Source organism: Urocitellus parryii, chromosome 4 (assembly GCF_045843805.1).
Source record: "Urocitellus parryii isolate mUroPar1 chromosome 4, mUroPar1.hap1, whole genome shotgun sequence".
Lineage (NCBI taxonomy): Eukaryota > Metazoa > Chordata > Mammalia > Rodentia > Sciuridae > Urocitellus > Urocitellus parryii.
Window position 1 is genome coordinate 2,035,105 of NC_135534.1, and position 18,471 is coordinate 2,053,575.

An 18,471-nucleotide genomic window follows, 5' to 3' on the forward strand; every position below is an offset into this window, starting at 1 on the left:
TATCGGAATCCGTCCTCATTTCCTTACCAGAAGCAGTGAGGCCGGCGGGACCCCACACCTTCAGGAAGGCGGCTGGAAGCCCAGGGTGAGAGGCCCAGTACTCGGAGGTTTCTGGCAGGTGCTTGGTGGCTGCCAGATGTTGAACGCGGGTCTGGGGATGACTCCACTAACAGCAGCCAGCGACACCCCTTTCTAGGGGGCAGGGGCCTGCCGACTAAGATCACTACCTTCAGGACCCTCAGGCCCAACTTCATGCCCACCCGCTCTCCCTCCCGAGGGAGTCAGGCGACACGGCGCGCTCTCGGCCTGAGAACGTCGCTCTGCGCACCGCGGCCTCCAGGAGTCCTCCCAGCAGGTCCAGGGAGCCTGAGGCAGGAAGGAGGAGGTCGGTCCTCGGGCGCGGCTTTGCCACCAGCCCCGGGGGCTTAGAGCCTTCCTGAAGTTCCAGGTCGCGTCCCCGCCGCACCGAGGTCGCCAACCCCAAAGCGCTCGGGCTCCGGAAGGTGGAGGGAGGTTTTGCCGCCCCGGCCCCTCGCGCGGCGGCCAGAGGCGGGGCCCGGGGAAGGGGCGCGGAGCGCCGCGGAGGCGGGGCCTCAGGGGGGCGGGGCCGCAGCGGCCTATAAGGGACGCGGACGGGTCGCGCGCCTGGCCACAGAGCGAGCGCGCAGCCGAAGCCGCCGCGGCGACCCCTGCGCCACCCGGGCCTCGCTCCTGCCTGTCGCCCGCGCCTCGCGCCCTCAGGTCGCTCGGGCTCGGCGTCCCGCTCGCCGCGCCCCGACACCCGCTGCCCATCAGGCCCCCCGGCCCGCCCGGCCCCGCGTCCCCGCGCGCCCGCCGCCCAGGACCGGCCCGCGCCCCGCAGGCCTCCCGCCGCCCGCGCCGCCATGGGGGTGGAGGGCTGCACCAAGTGCATCAAGTACCTGCTCTTCGTCTTCAATTTCGTCTTCTGGGTGAGCCGAGGGGAAGCGGGGGTCGCGGCGGGCGGGGGCCAGGCGCACCCCCTTTCGGGCAGGCCCGGCGGCAGCGCTAGGCCCCGTGGCGGGGTGGCGGCGCGGCGCGAAGTTGAGGGGCCACCTGTGGGCTCCGGGCGCAGTGCGGGATCAGGGCCGCCGCGCCCCTGGGCAGCCGGGCCAGGTGTCCGCGCGTCGCGGCCCAGCCCCCCGCCCCGTCCGTCCCGTTAGTCTGGGGACGTGATGGCGATGGTTGCCGGGCGTGCGAACCCGCGTCCCGGACTCCAACCCCTCAGCGGCGGCGGAGCCCGCGTGGCCCTCTTGGCCACTGTTTCGGGGACCACCCTGCTGCGCTGGTACTGAGGGGCCTCTAGGGCGGGACTCCCGGCGCCCCGCCCCCATGAGCTCATCCGGGCCACCGCCCCTGGAGGGGCGGCCGAGAGCGGGGGCTGGGGGGCGCACACTTTCCTCCAGCCGTGGGGACAGTCCACACCACTTTTCTTCCTGCCCTGCTCACCCTCCAGTCTGGAGACCCTCCTGGGGGTCTGGTTTAGGGCGGAGTGCACAACAGGATGGCCTCATGCTAGTGCGCGCCTTGCCCCAGTTCTGGAGGCCCATCTTACCCTCCTCAACCACACAGATTCCAGCCCCAGTATGGCCCCCGCGGGCCTGCGGGCCTGTGGAAGCTTTGGCGGGGAGTGAGGCCCCGGGCTGAGTTGACACAGACTGAGGGTGACCCTAAAGATCAGAATCTCTGTGCGCCCAGGCTTTCGGTTCCTGCTGATGGTCTGGGCTGGGTTGTCCACTTTTTGGAGTGCAGTCTCCCCTGGTCTCCGGGCCGGGCCAAGGAGCACTTTCTCCTCTGTGGCTCTGGCCTTTTGTTTCCATTTCCTGCGGAGTTGGAATTGGGAAGGGGTGGAGACTCTTCCCAGCCTGGGAATGTGGGTGGGTGTTGCTGGCCACTCCTCTGGGCCCCCAGCTGCTGTGCACCCCAGGCTCCCTTCTCAGGAATAGGGCCAAGTACAGGCAGTCTGTGTCTCAAGTTGAGGCAGGACTGGTAAACTTATAATGCAGCCCCTGGAGTGAATGTGTGGGACTGGGGACATCTGTTTTCCATCTGGACAGCCAAGGATCCCAGGGTGGATCTAGGGTCAGTGGGATGTTTGTGGGGGAGACACACTGGTCTGGACCCTGCTGGAGTAGGTTTGGGGGGCACAGCATGTCTTGCCAAGCCAGGCAGTGCCGCATGGCCTGCTGCAGCACACCATCTGGGAGCCAGGGCGGCCACGGGGAGCAGCAAGGCCATGTGGGATGGGCTGGCCCTGCCTGGCATGGCCCTGGGGGCCGCTGCTGCGTGGTAATGTTGATCGGTGTTTTTCTGCTCTGGACCAGGCAGGTTGGAGGCAGGCCTGTGCCAGGGTGTCGCTTTGCTGTAACTGAGGACCCTGCAAGGAGTTGAAGGGCAGGCAGGAAAGGGATGTGCATCAGCCCATGAGGCCCACCCCCTGCCCCAGCTGGGAGGGCGCTCAGGCTCCCGAGGAGCTGGGCCTCCAGGAGGTGGGTTGTTTCCCAGGCAGCCAGGATGAGGCCAGCACATCCCCCAGGGCGCTCCTCCTGCCCATCCCAGGGGCCTGCCCAGCGCAGAACATGCATGTCTTTCTCAGTTCTGTGGGCCCTGCACTGGCTGGAAATTCAGAGTTGAGCTGGGAGGGCCTGGCAGAGGAGCCCCTCTGTCCCCTGCATCGCAGGGCTGGTCCTGTGGCTGAGAGCACCATGGTGCCAGGGATGGACCTAATTGAGCCCAACTCCGCTGCTCCAGTGCTGGGCCTCTGCTTTCTGCCGCTCAGGGGGGTCCTCACGGTCCCTCCCCAAGAAAGACTGAGGCTGTGGGCAGACTAGCTCATGTACCCGAGTGTGGGGCAAGGGGCTCGGCATGGGGAGAGCTCAGGAAATAGATGCAGGGCACGATGTCCAACAGGGTCCAGCCAGGGAGAGCGAAGCTGAGGGTAGGAAGTGTGTGGGAAGGGGCTGCTGTTCCCAGGGCACCTGGAGGACTCTGCCGCGCCTGGCCTGATGTGGACACAGGGCAGTACCAGGGGCTCACGGGAAGCTGGGTGAGCACAACTTGACAGTGGGTGTCTGGATGCGGCACTTTTTTTTTAAAGTTCTGTTTAGAGCGGAAGAAAGTGTCCCCGTGGTTGGAGCACCCCAGGCCGCCTAGCCTGCCTCTTTAGAAGCGCTGTGACAACCTGGTCTCTCACGCACACTCCCATTGCTGGCTCTCTCCTACACTGAGACGCAGGGCCCCAGGCAGCCTTGAGCTCTCAGCCTCTCCTGACTGGCTGCTGCTTTGGGGCTAGTGAGGTCCCGGACACTCTGAGTGTGTGGGCAGCAGGCTTAAGACAAGGGACAGGGCAGGAGGATGAGCAGCAGGCCGGCCCAAGCAGGGGAGACCATGCAGATGCCTCACCAAGTAGTGAGGACATCCAATCCCTTGGGGTGGGTGCAGGGGCTCCTACTGGAGCGTTGGTGCCCAAGACTTGCTGCTTTGAGACTTGCTCCTGGGAGTAGGGCAGGAAGGAGAGCAGGGCCCTGTCCTGGGACAGGTGACTGGCCTGCAGAGCCTCCCTTCTCATGTTGTGAAATGGGCATCATGATGGTCTTCTCCATGGCTTCTGGCCAGGGAGCCCGGGAGAGGTGCCACCAGTCTTTGCTGGAGAAGGGTCCTATCTTCTGCCCCAAACTGGCTGCCCCTCTGGACTTAGGTGACTGGTGGCAAGCCCACCTCAAAGAAGACTGATTAGCGGCCGCGCTAACTGGCATTCAGTATTCCCCTCAGACAGCACATGACTGTCACTTGGTGACTGTGGCCTTTCTTCCCGCAGAGGGGCTACAGTCCAGGCAGGCTCTGGGTGGAGGCAGGGCTTCCTGTGCCTGGTTGCACCCGGTGGGCGAGTGGACTTCCCCTGGTGCACCCAGGCCGTCTGGCTTCTGGCTGCCCAGCTTTGGGGAGACAACCGTCAGTCCATGATGGGCTGAGAAGAGGAAGTCTGTGGTTTGTCCCTGGCCATGCTGGCTCCAGTGAGGGTGTCGGCAGACAGGGGCACAGAGCTGCCGCAAGGAGGCAGGGGGCCTGGGACCCTGGTGCCCCTCCAGCTGGCCCTGCTCCAGGGCCCACGTGTTGCCACTGTCTAATGAGAGGCCCCTCTCTGCCCCTCCTAGGGCACTGCAGGCCTTCTCCCACCACCTGCACCCCAGCTCAGGTCTGGCTCCAGACATCAAATCCAGTCCCAATTCAGTCTTAGCTGCCTCCAAGCCCAGACAGGGAGGCTGACCCCACACCCTCCCAACCCAAAGTCCTGCCATCCGTAAGATCAATCAGGTTTAGAGTCCAGGCACCATGGAGGGGGCAGGTTCTCACCCTTGCACTGGCCTTGGGTTTTGGAACCCAAGGCCTGGGACACAGACCCATCAGGCAGTGAGTGCCAGGTGATCTTCCAGCGCTGGAGGCGTCCACCTTGTTCCCCGGACAGCTGCATGAACAACCAGGCTCATCCAGAATTGGCTCTCAGGGGCCTGCACCTGTCCAGTACTCTGACCCAGCCTGCTGGGTGGCCTTCCAGGAACCTCTGGACCTCCTAATACCCTGTCCCCTCTACACAGTACTGTGTACCTCTGGGTGCAACAGAAGCCACTTTACCTGGTGGGCTGCAGAGCAGGTGCTGAAGTTTTTGAGATGACTGGGTCCTCTGGGTGGCCTCTGGCTGGTGGCACCCCTGTGGCAGAGGGCCAGGCCCCAGGGGCTGGCCCACGGTCAGCTGCTAGTTGGCTTTTACTCCCTGTGTGCAGGGCAGCCGCCTTTGCCGTACCAGGACTGTGGCCGTGGGAGGGGAGGGGTTCTAGCTGGGGGCAGCCGTCCTCCTGGGCTCCAGGTCTGGTAAAGGCTGATTAGAACCAGAGGCCCAGAGTTTCATAGTCTGGAAACGCTGAGTGGGTGGTGAGGATCCCCCTTGAAGGGGCAGAGAGTGCCCAGTGTGGGGTCCCCACACCAAGGAGGTAAGGTGGGCCAGGGAGATGTGCCCTTTTCTGATTTGGAGAGGAAATTCATCCATCTTCATCCTTGCCCCAGTTATTGAGGTAACTTGGCCATTATCAGGAAGGGGAAGGCCCGAGGGCCCCAGCCAGGAGGCATCTGGGCACCCCGTGCTTCCCCGAGTGGCATCTTACTCCCGTCACGCCCCGGGTCAGCTGGATCAGCACTCTCTCCGGAGGGTCTGTGTGGTCACCTGTGACTGCACATTGAGCTGTGGTGCAGCTGCCCGTGAGCTTCTGGTGGTGTCTTGAGGTGCTCCGCTGGCAGGGTGTGGGAACAAGGTCCCTGGTCCCTGCCCTGCCAGAGCTCCAGTCCTGGGGCTTGGAGCTGGAGCTCTGGAGTGGACCCCTGGCTTGTGAGGGGAAGCAGCCAGCAGCCCTGGGGCTCTCAGGAGCCCAGCCCTCCCGCAGCTCCCAAGGCTCCCACGGCCTGGCCAGAGGCTCTGCTTCCTGCTCCCCTCCTTGGGTGTAGCAACCTCAGCTACACAGACACTCCCCCCCTCTGTGCCCGAGGAGGTGATAGTGGCTCCTGAAGTAGCACTGTGCCAGGCAGGGCGTGGGAGACCCTGGCCTCCAGCTGTGCGGGGCTGTTTTCAGACCAGACCGTTGGCGATAAGGAGGTTGAGAGCAAGCAACCACAAACCGCAGGAGGAGGGGGCGGGGGAGGCTGGGACTAGAGCCCGTCCCACAGCCTCTGACTCCTCTGTGTCCTGGCTCTGGGCTTCCCTGGGGCGGGCGGTCCTACCCAGGTGGAGCAGGTACAGCCCTGAGCCCACGGAGTGCTGCTGGCTGTGACACCTGGCCTACCCATCCTCGGACCCTGCCTGCGGCCTGCCTCCCGTGGCTGTCCCCACACCTCTTTGGAGCACACAGCTCCGAGGGTCCTGGTCACCTGCAGCCCCCTGCACATCTCTGGCAGGCCACTCCCCACAGGGCCACTCAGGGCAGGTGGGCTTCGCAGTGGAGGCAGACGTGTGACGAGCAAGCAGGGCACCTCGTGGCTAGCCTGCCTCCAGTGAGGGGCCGCCTCAGGGCCAGCCCACCCCCGCACCCAAGTGCTCATGTCTTAGTCCATTGCATCCCCCAGCTGGTCAGCAGGACCAGGTCTAGGTCCTCTCTTAGCATTTATTTTTAGACACCGGACAGGCGGCTTCCTGAGAGCCCAGTGAGAGGCGCTGCTCTTCCTGGCCGAGGTGAGCATCTATTCCTGCTCTCGCCGGGCTTCCTCCTTCCTGCCCAGCCTCTGCAGCTCCTCTCCTGAGGCCACACTGGGGCCCTAGAGGAGTGGCTGCCTCCAAGGAGGCCTGAGAAGGGTCCTGTGTCCCAGGGAGGAGGACTTGTTCCAGTCCCACACTCGGACCAAGCACTGCCCCTCACAGTGGACGGAGAATGGAGCTCCGTCTACAGAGACCCTGGCTAGGGAGGACGGTGACTGGCCTCCCCTTGGTGGGCTCCCCGCCATCCAGGTCACCTGAGCATCCTGCCTTTCCTCCCTCTCCACCTCCAGCACCCCAGCTGCTGAGCGGGTAGGTGCTGGGACACTTCCCAGCACGTGCGTGCACCCTGACGCTGGCAGTGAGCGGACACGGAGCCTGAGACACCCCCACTTTCCAGAGGCAGGAGCAGGGTCTGGGCTGGAGTTAGGTGCCCAGCTTAAAGGGGCTAGCCTACCTGAGAACCGTCCTTGTCCTCTGGCACTGTGGGCAGCACTGGAAGTGACCCCTTGGGCCAGCCAGCTGGGGGACTGGAGCCCCACCCCTTCTGGGAGGGGCACACGTGCTAAAGCGGGAGAGCCCCCAAGAAGCCCCGGCTCTGGCTGCATCCTGGGTCTGGCTAAGGGTCACTCACTGTAGGCAGCTGGCATGGAGGAGGAAGCTGCCCCAAGCCTGCACCCCATCAGCTGCTGCTGGGAAACACCAACAGGCTGGGCAGGGACCCAGCGTGCTGGCACCCCCCTTGTTGAAGTCGAGTCTGTTATTTATTAATTCTCAGGAAGCAGGAAGAAACAAAACCCTTCACAGAGTCATGAATACGCCTTTCTGTTCCCTGGTGTGGAGGCCTCCAGGAACCTGGACACAATACCTGGGCGCTCGCTCCACCCCTGCCCCTGAGCAGGGAGTATGTTAGGTGGCAGGAGTATCTTGGGGTCAGGGAGCAGGTGGGAACTGCTTCTGCAGGCAGCTTTGAGCGGACGTGTCTCCGAGAGGGGTGCGAGGGACATTGCAGACTGCTTGTTTCTAAGGCCTAACTGATCACATCCCGAGTGCTGTCCACAGCTGGGTACTGTCCGCCGTGTGGCCCGTCTCTGTGTGGGAGCTTCTGTGCCTCTACTTCATTTTAGAAGTGAGAATCCTGGAGGCAGGAGCACTGAGATGGGCCTGCAGTCACTCGGTCAGATGTGACCCGGCAGCCAGGGGCTCGGGCCTTCCTTCATGCCTGCCCTCTGCCCAGCTCTGTCAGTCCCCATTTTCCATGGACACTGGGCTCTTGACTTGGCCTCTGTTCTGTAGTTACACAGCTGGGTTTTCCTTCTCTGTGGACAAGACTCCAGCATGTGCAGATGCTCGCTGCTGGCCACGGGGACGTCTGGCTCCTGCCCAGGAAAACACGAGTGTCAGGAGGTCCTTTCTCCCCTCAGTGGTCAGTCTGCAGGACACGGGGGGCGGGGGTTCTCGAACAGCTTTCCCTAGATGCAGACGGCATGTAGCACTGGCCTAGGATTACAGTGTGCAGCGGGTCAGTCGACACGCTGGTGGCCCCGGAAGCGGTCGCCACTGCAGAACGCGGGGTCCTTGGTCCTTCCTCCCTGCACTGTGCTGGGCTGTGGCCTGGACCCCCTCGCAGACCTGCTCACACAGGTGGAGTCAGAAGGTGCCTGCTCTTTTGCTGTCCTGCCCCTTTTCGCTGATGAGGGTCCACGCAGGATGAGCCCTGGACCCACAGTCACCAGCGCTGGGCCCACAGGCTGTTACTAGTTCGGGGCTGAACAGGAAAGAACCTGAGTCTTGTGTGAAGCTGGGCTCCTTCTCTTGGGTGAATACCTGGAGGGGCCCCGGGTGTGCGGCAGGTGTGGGGCTGACTTCAAGGAGGTCTGAGCATCAGCCACGGCTGGGCTGGGCCCTCCGAACCCCACTGCTGCCCTCGTGGGCACAGGGGTGGCGGTCATTTTCTATCTCAGGCAGCCTGGTGGTCGGGTTGGGGTTGTTCGGTGCTGGAGGGTGGCCTCCGTCCGTGCGTGGTGCTGGCCCTGTGTTGTGTGGTGCCCGTCCTGCCTCTGTGCGCCTTGAGGGCTGGCTTCCTTGCCGTCGAGTGCCGAGCATCCTCTGGCCACAAGTCCTTTGTTAGGCACGTCCCGTCCCAGCTGGGGCTGTCCTGCTTCCCTGGTCTCTGGAAGAGGATTCTTACGAGCTCTGACTCACTGGGGATCTCCAGCTGCCCTCCTGGGCCCCTCCTGGGGGTCTTTCCCAGCCCTCCCTCTGCCTTCCCACTGCTGTTCTGATAGAAGATCTCGGGACCCTTTCAGTTGGGGGTCTGGCTCTCCCCTGCCTGGAAGGCCCAGGCAGCCCCTTGCTAGGGCGAACCTAGAGGTAGCCTCCTGCCACCCAACCGACCCCGAAGTCCCGACAGGAAGCCCTCTTCCTTGAGCAGATGGAGAGTGGTGACTCAGCCCCATTGCACCACCAGCTGGGGTAGCTGAGCACTGCTCCCCTCACCCTCAGGAGGTGTTGCCCCCACCCCCCAGCTGCATGGAGAAGGTAGGGGTGCCCCACATGCTGGAGTCTTGTCCACAGAGAAGGAAAACCTGGGAGGGCACGGGGTGGGGTCAGCCCCTGCGGAACAGCTGTTGGCTGCGCAGCTGTCTTACAGGTGGGGACACTGAGGCAGAGGAAGGGGGGTGACCACAGCTTCCACAACTGAGTCAAAGTTTGTGACCAGGCCTCCTTCAGGAGCCCCCAGAACCCCTCTCCATGAACTCTGAACCAGCTTCCAAACAGAACGCGTGACATTTTCAGAGCCTCAGTGGGAGCCAGAGTTACCAGGCAGCTCAGCCTGTCGCCTGCTCCCCTAGAGCCACAGATGGCAGCTGGCGCAGAGGAGCCCAGCATGGCGCCCTGGGGCTGCCCGCCATCTCCTCCTCAGAAAGCCCTGGGGACCCCTGGCACCACCACAGGGCCTGGTCACGAGGGACGTGCTTGGGGCCCCAGCTGCCAGGCCGTTTCCAGTTTGACCAGCAGGGCCCTCAGTGGCAGCAATGTCCACTGTGCTGGCTGATGGGAATGAGCCTCCGTCCAGGGCCCTGACGGGTAGGTGGGGCCTATTCCTCTCCCACAGGGGAGGCCCAAGCAGAGGAACCGCACGGGAGGGGCGGGTGCAGTCACAAGAGCCATTGGAACCGCAGTAGTAGAGATGGGCGGGTTCACCAGGAGGACGCCCTGGCCTGCTGACCCGGGGTGCCTCAGCCCTCGCCCTGAAGGTCTGGGGGCCACAGCAGCTCCTGGCCCGCCCACTCCCCTCCAGAACCTAGAGCCAGCCTACCTGGGGATCCCCGGGCCCCTCGGGGCTTTCCTTCGGTGCCGTTGGTTGCACAAGCTGTCCTACACGCATCTCCCTTCCCCCAGGCCCTGCTTCCCTGGCCAGGACCAGTGGAGTGGGACCTGGCCACTGGGTGCTTTTCTTGAGGCCCAGTTTCAGTTTCTGTTCCTGTTTGACACCTCTGAGTCCACTGTGGGGTGAGCATCAGCCCAGACTTGCAGACCAGGGCGGGGGCCCGTCCCTGCAGGTGGCCCTAGCAAGCGCCCCACGTGCCTGTTGGAGGGCAGCCCGCCTCTGGCACTCACTGCCAGTGGTGACCAGAAGGAGGTGCAGTGCCTCCCCAGAGCTGTTCTTGGTGTGTCCCCATGCACCTGCCTCCAGGAAGCCCCCCGGTGGCCTGGCCCTCTGCAAGGGTGGAGTGGAGCATGAAGGCAGGGCCCTTGAGGCCCAAAGGAGCTGGTGGTGGGTCCCCCATGGGAGACCCTGACTGCCACTCAGACCTGTGCCCTTGCCCCTGGCAGGGCCTCATCAGCATGTGCCTCCCCAGGGTGTCTGTCCCGGTGTCAGGCAGGTCTCCATGTCCTCCAGCAAAGCAGAGGTCCTCTACCAGACAGTCCAGAGATGTTGGCCCCACTGTGAGTCAGGGACCCCAGAAGAGATTGATTCTGTGGTCCCAGGGTTAGTGTCCCCAGGTTGAGGGATTGTGGGACTGTGCTTCACACCAAGGGCAGGGAGGGACAGTAGGAGTCCGAGGGACAGTGTCTGTGCCCTCTGCTCCTCTGAAGTCTTTGGCTGAGAGGTGCTGGAGTAGAAGAGGGCCAGGGCAGGCAGGAACCAGGGTGTCCCGCCTTTCCTGGGGACTGTGTGTCTGCAGAAGCCCTTCATGGTGCCAGGTACCAAGAGCCGCAGCAGGGTGAGCCTACAGCCACCACCCCGGGGCGTCTGTGGCCTGAGGAGGGAGGGCGAGGTGCCCAGGCCCAGCAGGCATCTATCCTGGTCAGCTGCTGGGGGAAAGACAGGGCTGGGCCTGGTCGGGACCTGCCTCAAGGGCAGTCCCCAGCTGGCTGAAGGCGGTCGTGGATACACAGGATGGCCTGTCGTGGAGGGCTCGCTCAGCCTGAGCCTGTCCCTGCATTGCCAGCCCTGAGCAGGGACCCCTACCCAGCAGCCACTTCCTCCACCAGCCACAGCTGGTCATGCCCCTGCCACTTCCTGGAGGCCACCAGATCCCCGCCCCCTTGGGAAAGGCCCAGCAGTCCTTAGGGTGCTCAGGTCCTGGTGTGGCCTCTGGCCAGCTTTAGGACAGAACGTCAGGTCAACCTGGCATTGGAGATCCATGGGTTTCCTGAGTGTCCCTGCAACGTTGGGCATGGGTGGACTGCAGTAGTCTTCCTTGTTGATCTGAAATTCACGTTGTACATCCTGTCTCACCTGGCAGCCCTGCCCTGGAGTCACAGCTCAGGTGCTGGGGGTGGCCCTTGGGTTCCAGTGAATGGTGGCCAAAAGACCCGTCTGTGGTCCCTGCTGAGGCCCCCTTCCTGACTGGAGGTGCTGTCAGCAGGCTGCATGTGACACTGCTCCCCACTCTTTCTCCAGCTGGCCGGAGGCGTGATCCTGGGTGTGGCCCTGTGGCTGCGCCATGACCCTCAGACCACCAGCTTGCTCTACCTGGAACTGGGAGACAAGCCTGCACCCAGCACCTTCTATGTGGGTGAGTGACACATGGCACAGGGTCTGCTCAAGAGCCCAGGGCTTCCAGTGCCTTCCAGGAGGAGGCAGGGCCCGAGGGTAAGTGGGCATCAGTACGGGGTCCCAGCCAGCTCCAAAGGGGCTCTTGGAGCAGGAGGATTGACCGAGGGATGGGCATGTGGCTGCTGGGGACCCCACTAATCACCACAGACTAGGCTGGGGCCAGGGAGGGCGGGCAGCTGGCAGGGCTTGGGGATTGGTTTCAAGACCTTATTTTAACTCAGGCATTTCTGGGGAGGCTCTGGGTGGGTGGGGCTGGATGCCTGGGCTGCAGTTGGAGGCTTCCCCCTCCCCCATGCTGCTGCCACACCTTGCTACCTTATTAGGCTGCCTGTGGGGGACTGAGCCTCCAGCGCCCCAGAGGCAGGGTGACCAGGAGGAGGGCCCTGGCTGTGCAAGCAGCCTTCCCCCTTGCCCTCCCTTGGAGGCGGGCCTGGCGCCTGCGAGTTCTGGCAATGTTGATGTTTCTGCCCTTTAAAGGAGGGGCCCCTGGTCCAGGGCTCCATCTGAAGCTTGCTGCTGTCCTCCGTCCTGGTGGAGCCTGGATGGGGTGGGGCCCTCTTACCAACTTGGAAGACATGCTGGCTGCTGAGTAGGCCCTGGGAGCCCAGAAATGCCCCTCCCTGTCCCACCTGGGTGTCCCAGGATAGGCAAGAGTTCTGATCACCCCAGGGCTGTCACTCCTTTCTCCCCTTGCCCTACCCACCCTCCTCCCGGGACCTCTGTCTTCCACAGAGAGCATGGACTTGGCTGAGGTCCAGACAGGACAGGGGTGTGTGCGCCTGGGGCTGGGGCTGGTTTCCAGGCCCAGCTGTTCTGGGAGGTCCCGTGCCCTGACTGCAGGTCCCTGTAGCCTCAGTACTGTGTGCCCTCCCAGGGGGGCAGCCGCCCACCCTGCAGGCTCACACGCAGACTGTGGCCTGCTACACTGATGACATGCTTAGGCCAGGCTCCCTTGGGAGCAGACTGTTAGCTTTGCCCCACATCTGAGGGGATGGGGGACCTGACCAGTACCTTCTGAACTCCTGAGGGGTGGGGTTCTCCAGGGAGGTCCCTCCCTGACCTTTTTTCCCTCTTCTAAGATAATCAGGAGTATTGGGGGTTCAGGGGGCTCCCAGCAAATGCAGGAGCTGCCACCCCCGAGCTGGTAACAGCCAGGCATGCTCCTGGCCAGAGTGTCATCGGCACATCCCTCTCCTCTTGTGTACGTGCTGCTGCCCACCTGCCTTCTCCCTGGGCCTGGGCACCCTGGTTATTGGGCTTTACAGGGCTGGAGTTAAGTGGCCTTGGGGCAGACACTTTTGCCAAGAACCACTCTCTTGGGGACATGGCAGCCGAGACGGTGGCTAGAGCAGCTCAGTGTGGGTCACTGTTGGCCCAGTGGAGCCAGACAGGAGTGGAGGGCTTACTTCACTTCAGATGAGGTCAGTTGGGGTGAGCTGGGCAAGGGCAAGGACAGCCAGGCATGTTGGCCCTCAGGGCTGCAGCTCCTTCAGGCCTCCAGCTCCTTCAGGCCTCCTTTCCCCACTCAGCAGGGTGGACACCACAGGCTTGTCAAGGTACCTTCTGAGGGTGGTACCAGGGGAAACGGGCTGCCAGGCAGGCCCCACGGTGCCAGGGCAGGGGGCATTGGAAGCAGGCCTCTGGATGGTGTGTTCTCTCCGTGGCCCATGTCAGGTTCCAGCTCCAGAGTCACCTGCTCCCTCTCCTTGGTTATTGGCTTCCTGGGCACTGGAGGACAGCTTCAGGCATGGGACTACTGGGCAGGTTGGGTTGGATGTCAGAGCTTGCCATTCTCTGGCTCTGCCTGTGCCCTGTGGGTAGGGACCACTCAGAGCCCCTCTGGCCACCAAGTCTCCACCCATTCAAAATTGGCCTTCCTGAGTCCCCACTGCTTCTGGGTTGGGCCCTGCAGGAGCAGATGCCAACTCTGACAAAGGCGCTTTGTGCAGTGCTGGGGGAGGCGAACGGGCCAGCTGGCTCAGCACCCCTGGAACACTGCAGGCTCCCAGAACACTGGAGGGGCTCTGGACAGCCCTGGGCCTGCCCCTGAGTCCTGTAGGCTTGGGTCTCCTGCTCCTAGGACTCTTCAAGGCAAGAAGGGCAATGCCCCTTTTGTCCAGGGACACTGGAAGTAGGGCTGAGGAGGGGGAGGCCCAGTTTGAGGGTGCTGTGCCCCCCAAGTGGGGAGCTATCTGTGACGTGTACCCGATGGGAGACTTCTCAGCCAGGTGTGTTTGGTGCCAGCCAGAGGTGTCCTCTGGCCAGTGAGGGGGCCCAGGAGACCAGGTCCCAGATATGTTGCTTTTCTAAGCCTGGTGGTGGGTCCTGGCCCCTGGCTCCTTCTCCCTGGACTGGCCAGCCTGGGGGACAATGGGCCTGGCTTTGAGCAAAGAGGTTTGGGCTGCCCGGCAGCGTTGCCATGGTGATGGGGGGATGGGATGAGGGGCTGGGAAAGCCCTACAGGGACACTGTGGCCTTTCCCAAGGGATAGGGGGTGGCATGGGCTCCAGGACAGCAATGTGACCTGGCACCTCCTGGGCCTTGGTGACCCCCTGCCCTTTGGGATGTCTGCCCGCCTCCCAGGAACACATGCCAAGCTGGTGGGTATGGGCAGGTCAGCAGGGTGTGCTCTCCTCAGCTGCCCCAGCCACTCTCAGTGGCTTGGACACTCCATTCAGTTCTCAGTGTACAAGGCAGAGCAGCCTGGCTCACATGGTGACGTTCCTACGATGGGGTCAGCTAGAGTGGACTGCTGTGTGCCAGCAGGGGGCCTCCACCTCATTTCACCTCAGCACCCCCAGGTCAACAGCTGGGACCCCAAGCAGCTCCTGATGCTACAGCGGGTGTCCTTCCCAGCCTTCAAGCTGGGCGTGGACATGGGTGCTGGGTGCTGGGGCACTAGTCGCCAGCACTCTGCACAGTTGGGTGCTGTGCAGCCCTCCCCTTGGCATCGTTGGCCTCCTCCTGTGTCACAGAAGAGGGCTGAGGCACAGAGGAGCTCACGCACCAGGCCGAGCCCGTGTCTCGGGCAGTGCCAAGCAGCAACTCACCCTGGTCCCTGTCCCACAGGCATCTACATCCTCATTGCTGTGGGGGCTGTGATGATGTTCGTCGGCTTCCTGGGCTGCTACGGGGCCATTCAGGAATCCCAGTGTCTGCTAGGGACGGTAAGGTCAGGAGGCTGGGGAGTCCTGGGCCTGGAATGGGGAGCAGCATCCAGCTGGCAGAGGAAGGGGTGGCCATGAGCACAGGGGCAGGCCCAGGGTCTTTGGTTCAGCCCAACAGCCTCTGGGTAGCCTCCGCCTCTCCCCAGAACTTGGGCTCTGATTTTCCTGTTTTGTTTGTAAATTGTCTCTCACCATGTTTTACTTCCATCTAGTCCTGGAGGCTACTACTTCCAAGGAGAACTTTTTATTTTCTTTAAAAACAATCCACAAACATCACAGAGATTGAGTCCCCAAGACCAGCTTCAAGTGTCTTGGGGACCACCCACTGGCAGGAGACTGAGGCCCTGCTGTGCCTTCCAGGCCTGGCCCTTCTGGAAGGGGGGCCCTGTGCTCATGTCCCCAGCTGGGGAAGTTGAGGCACATGTCTCCTTTCCCATGGCAAGCAGGAGAAAGGGTGGCTCAGGAGGCCTACTGCTGCATGCACCTGCCAGGGGCTCCAGCCCGGGGCTGGCCACCCACAACCCCCCTGAGTGATTCTCCATTGCTCCTGCAGACCCCGGGCAGTGTTTCTGTGTGAGTGCTTTAGCATCTCACTAGGGGGCCTGTGTCTTGGGCTGTGTGCTTTCTGTCTCCCTGGTTGGGATGTGGGTTGGTGGATACTGTCAGCTCCTCCCCTGGCCATAATATGCACACCTGCTGGTTACATGGGCACCTGCCCTCTGCATAAGGCCAACCCCATGCTGGTCCAAGACCGTGCCACAGCCTGATCCCTCCTCCTCTCTCCAGTTTTTTACCTGCCTAGTGATCCTCTTTGCCTGTGAGGTGGCTGCCGGCATCTGGGGCTTCGTCCACAAGGACCAGGTGAGCCTGGGCCCACCAGGGAGCCTAGAGGGGTGGAGGAATGCCCTCTGCCCAGGTCTTGAGTGATGGGTGGGTCTTAGTCCAGGGTTTGGGGGTTCTCCTGGGACTCCTCCTGGGGTCTGCCTGGTAGGAGGATCTCAAGGGTTCCATGGGGGAGGTGGCATTGGGACCAAACACATTGGGGGAAGCTTATTGCAGGGTGTACCCTTAGGGATGGTCCCCACTAATGTGACCACTCTGCCTCAGATTGCTAAGGATGTGAAGCAGTTCTATGACCAGGCCCTGCAGCAGGCTGTGGTGGATGACGATGCCAGCAACGCCAAGGCCGTGGTGAAGACCTTCCATGAGACGGTGAGGCTGAGCTGGGGCGGGCCCCAGTGGGGTACTCACCTTTCCAGATGAGTCCTGCCACAGCCCAGACGTCAGGAGCAGGAGGGGTCCCAGCTAGGTAGTCTGTGTGACCCTGGCGTCCCTGGATGGGCACCTAGTGGCCTGGTTGGCCAGAAGTGTGGGAGTGTCCGAACAGTGCAGCTGGGCACGACCACTACCGCCCCCAACATCCCTGATGCATTTCAGGGGGGTGTAATGCGTACCCCTGCTCCCCACCCCCTGCCACACCCAGAGCTCTGGCCGCTCTCCCCCATGCCCAGAACTGACCCAGACACTCTCGGTCTCTACAGCTCAATTGCTGCGGCTCCAACACCTTGTCCGCACTGACCACCTCAGTGCTGAGAAACAACCTTTGTCCATCGGGGAGCAACATCCTCACCAATCTCTTCAAGGTGTGCACTGGTGGGTGGGGCAGAGGCAGGGGCCTCCACCTATCTGGGTGGGTCCTGGTTTGGGGGTGGCACCAAGGCTGCTCAGTTGGGAGGGCTAGGTAGGTTGAGTGTGGCCCACGAGGAAGAGGGGAGACTCCCAGATGGGCCTCGCCCAGGGCCTGCACTTCCACTCATGCATGGGGGCACAGTCCTTACCACCTGGTCACTGCCCAAAGCTGCTGATGCCACTGGAGGCCCACCCAGCACCTGTGGACGTCCCTTGGTAAACGTAGCGATACCAGTGATCATGGCCTTGAGGTAGGGAGGCTTCAGGCAGTATGTCCCCATGGTTTGGATTATTTTTAAATGGACAGAACAACTCTGGGCAGAGCCCAGCTGCTGCGCCACCTCTCCTGATGTAGGGGTGGGAGAGGCAGGGACAAGGCCACCCATCCCTTCTGCTTTGGGGCTAAGCTGTCTGCTGACCGCCCACTGCGCCTGCAGGAGGACTGCCACCAGAAGATTGATGAACTCTTCTCGGGAAAGCTGTACCTCATCGGCATTGCCGCCATCGTCGTTGCTGTCATAATGGTGAGCTGGTGGGGGCAGGGCCTCTGTTCATGGGCACTGAAGCCCCCTGCCTTTCGGGTGCTGACCTCACCCTGCCTCCTCCCTACAGATCTTCGAGATGATCCTGAGCATGGTGCTGTGCTGTGGCATCCGGAACAGCTCTGTGTACTGAGCCCCTGCAGTGCCCCAGAGTGACCCGGAGTGACCCGGAGGTGCTGCAGGGCTGTCACCACCTGTGTATATAACATTTCCGGTATTACTCTGCTACACTTAGCCTTTTTACTTTTGAGGGTTTTTTTTTTGTTCTGAACTTTCCTGTTACCTTTTTGGGGCTGACGTCACCTGTAGGTGGCGTGAGCGTGGGTGGGGGTGGAGCAAACTTGGGCCTTGGGGACCCTGTGCTGAAGGGGCCCCTTAGTGAGCTCTGCCTGCTAAGCCAGCGCCCTCCCAGGGACACCTGTCCTGAGGCTCAGCATGGCTGGGCTGGGGGGCTGTTGCCCCCCCTTCCTTGTCCCATGGGCTGCACCTTTTTAATCCTTGTTCCTTCCCTGCCCCCATTTTGAGAGCCGGGTCTGAGCACTCTTTATGCCTTCAATGCACCTGTCCTTTCTAACACGTCACCTTCAATTGTAATTACAACATCTTGAAAATCATTTAATAAAGAAGGAAAATCAGGCATGCTAACAGGACTGTGGAGCCAGTTCCTGTGCCAGCAGCACCCGAGGTCAGGTGAGCCCATTGTGAGTTTGGCCCCCATCTGGACTTTCCCAGGCCCAGGGGGAGCTGGCCCAAGAGGGGCTGCTGGCTACAGTGGGTGGGCAGGGCTGGACTTTGGGGAACAGTCCCATGTGCTGAATGACCCTTCTGGGGGCTCTGTGCTGCCACAGCAGTCTTGACATCACTCCCACCTCACCCCTTGGACACATCATCCCCAGAGGGACAAGCGCGGGGCCAGACAGGGAATTCAGTACACGATGTGCCGGGGGTTAGAGCTGCAAGACCCTCCCCCAAGCATTTCAGGATGTCTCCCTATTTGGGTGCCTTAAGTATTCCATTAAGCTGGGTATAAAGTAGTATTGGGCACTAAAATACTCAGCCTAAAACCGGATTTAAAAGGGGCTGGCGAGGAAAATTTTAAAGCCTCCTGGAGGCCCACCCAGCCCAGAGTGGTGAACTGAGGCTCTGAGGCTCAGCAGTCTTCTGGGCAACACCCACCCTTTTCTCCCAGCCCCATCTCTTACAACCAATGGGCTTGACTAGATGCCCCGGTCTTTGAGGTCCCCAGCCTAGGCCAGGCTGCTTTCCCCTTAGTCTGGGTAGGGCAGTATGAAACACTGACTGGGACATTTAATTGGCTGGACCTAGGTGGAATTCTGTCCACGCAGCAGCCTCCTTGAGTCTGACTCTGGAAACTAGCCTGCCCTACACTGGAGCACTGCAGGGTCTCGGCAAGGACCGCTGCCCCGTCCTTGCCTCTGGGGTTGGCTGGTGGTTAGAGGCGCCTCCTCCTTCCTACTCCCCCTCAGTGTTGCCTACTAGCTGGGGTGCTTCGACGTGGGCTTCTGGAAGCAAAAACATTCATTCCTAGCAAGGTTCTGGGCAGGGCAGGATAAGGTGTCCCAAAGGTGCCCCGCAGACCAGGGGGCTGAGGAACCGGCGTCTCCAGGAGAGGCCACAACAGGACCTGGAGCCTGGCTTCCCGGGGATGCCGGGCAGGCAGGCCTTGTGGAGGAAGGTCAGAGGGTACTTCAGCCGAGGGAAGACGCCGCCCTCGGGTGGAAGGGG

The 18,471-nt window shown here is 62.3% G+C and overlaps 1 protein-coding gene across 3 annotated transcripts; it reads left to right on the forward strand.

Annotated features, from left to right (window-relative positions):
• The first annotated feature begins 667 nt into the window (after window positions 1-667).
• On the forward strand, window positions 668-17,370 carry Cd81 (CD81 molecule). Of its 3 annotated transcripts, none has more exons than XM_026411306.2 (8): window positions 668-950; window positions 11,172-11,286; window positions 14,397-14,494; window positions 15,281-15,355; window positions 15,602-15,706; window positions 16,036-16,137; window positions 16,621-16,707; window positions 16,796-17,370. In XM_026411306.2, exons 1-8 carry the CDS (start codon window positions 885-887, stop codon window positions 16,856-16,858), a joined length of 711 nt encoding a protein of 236 aa, XP_026267091.1. In that variant the 5' UTR covers window positions 668-884; the 3' UTR covers window positions 16,859-17,370. The 3 variants fall into 3 exon arrangements, with proteins under 3 accessions (XP_026267091.1, XP_077653499.1, XP_026267092.1); XM_077797373.1 differs by lacking the exon at window positions 668-950 and adding an exon at window positions 10,444-10,488; XM_026411307.2 differs by lacking the exons at window positions 668-950; window positions 11,172-11,286 and adding an exon at window positions 12,777-12,883.
• Window positions 17,371-18,471: the final 1,101 nt, after the last annotated feature.

Bases quoted from the DNA above. Each gene is read 5' to 3' on its own strand.
- Cd81 (XM_026411306.2), top strand. From the start codon at position 885: ATGGGGGTGGAGGGCTGCACCAAGTGCATCAAGTACCTGCTCTTCGTC. The intron at 11,287-14,396 runs GTGAGTGACACA...CCTGTCCCACAG, and splicing joins ACCCAGCACCTTCTATGTGG to GCATCTACATCCTCATTGCT. The intron at 16,138-16,620 runs GTGTGCACTGGT...CTGCGCCTGCAG, and splicing joins TCCTCACCAATCTCTTCAAG to GAGGACTGCCACCAGAAGAT.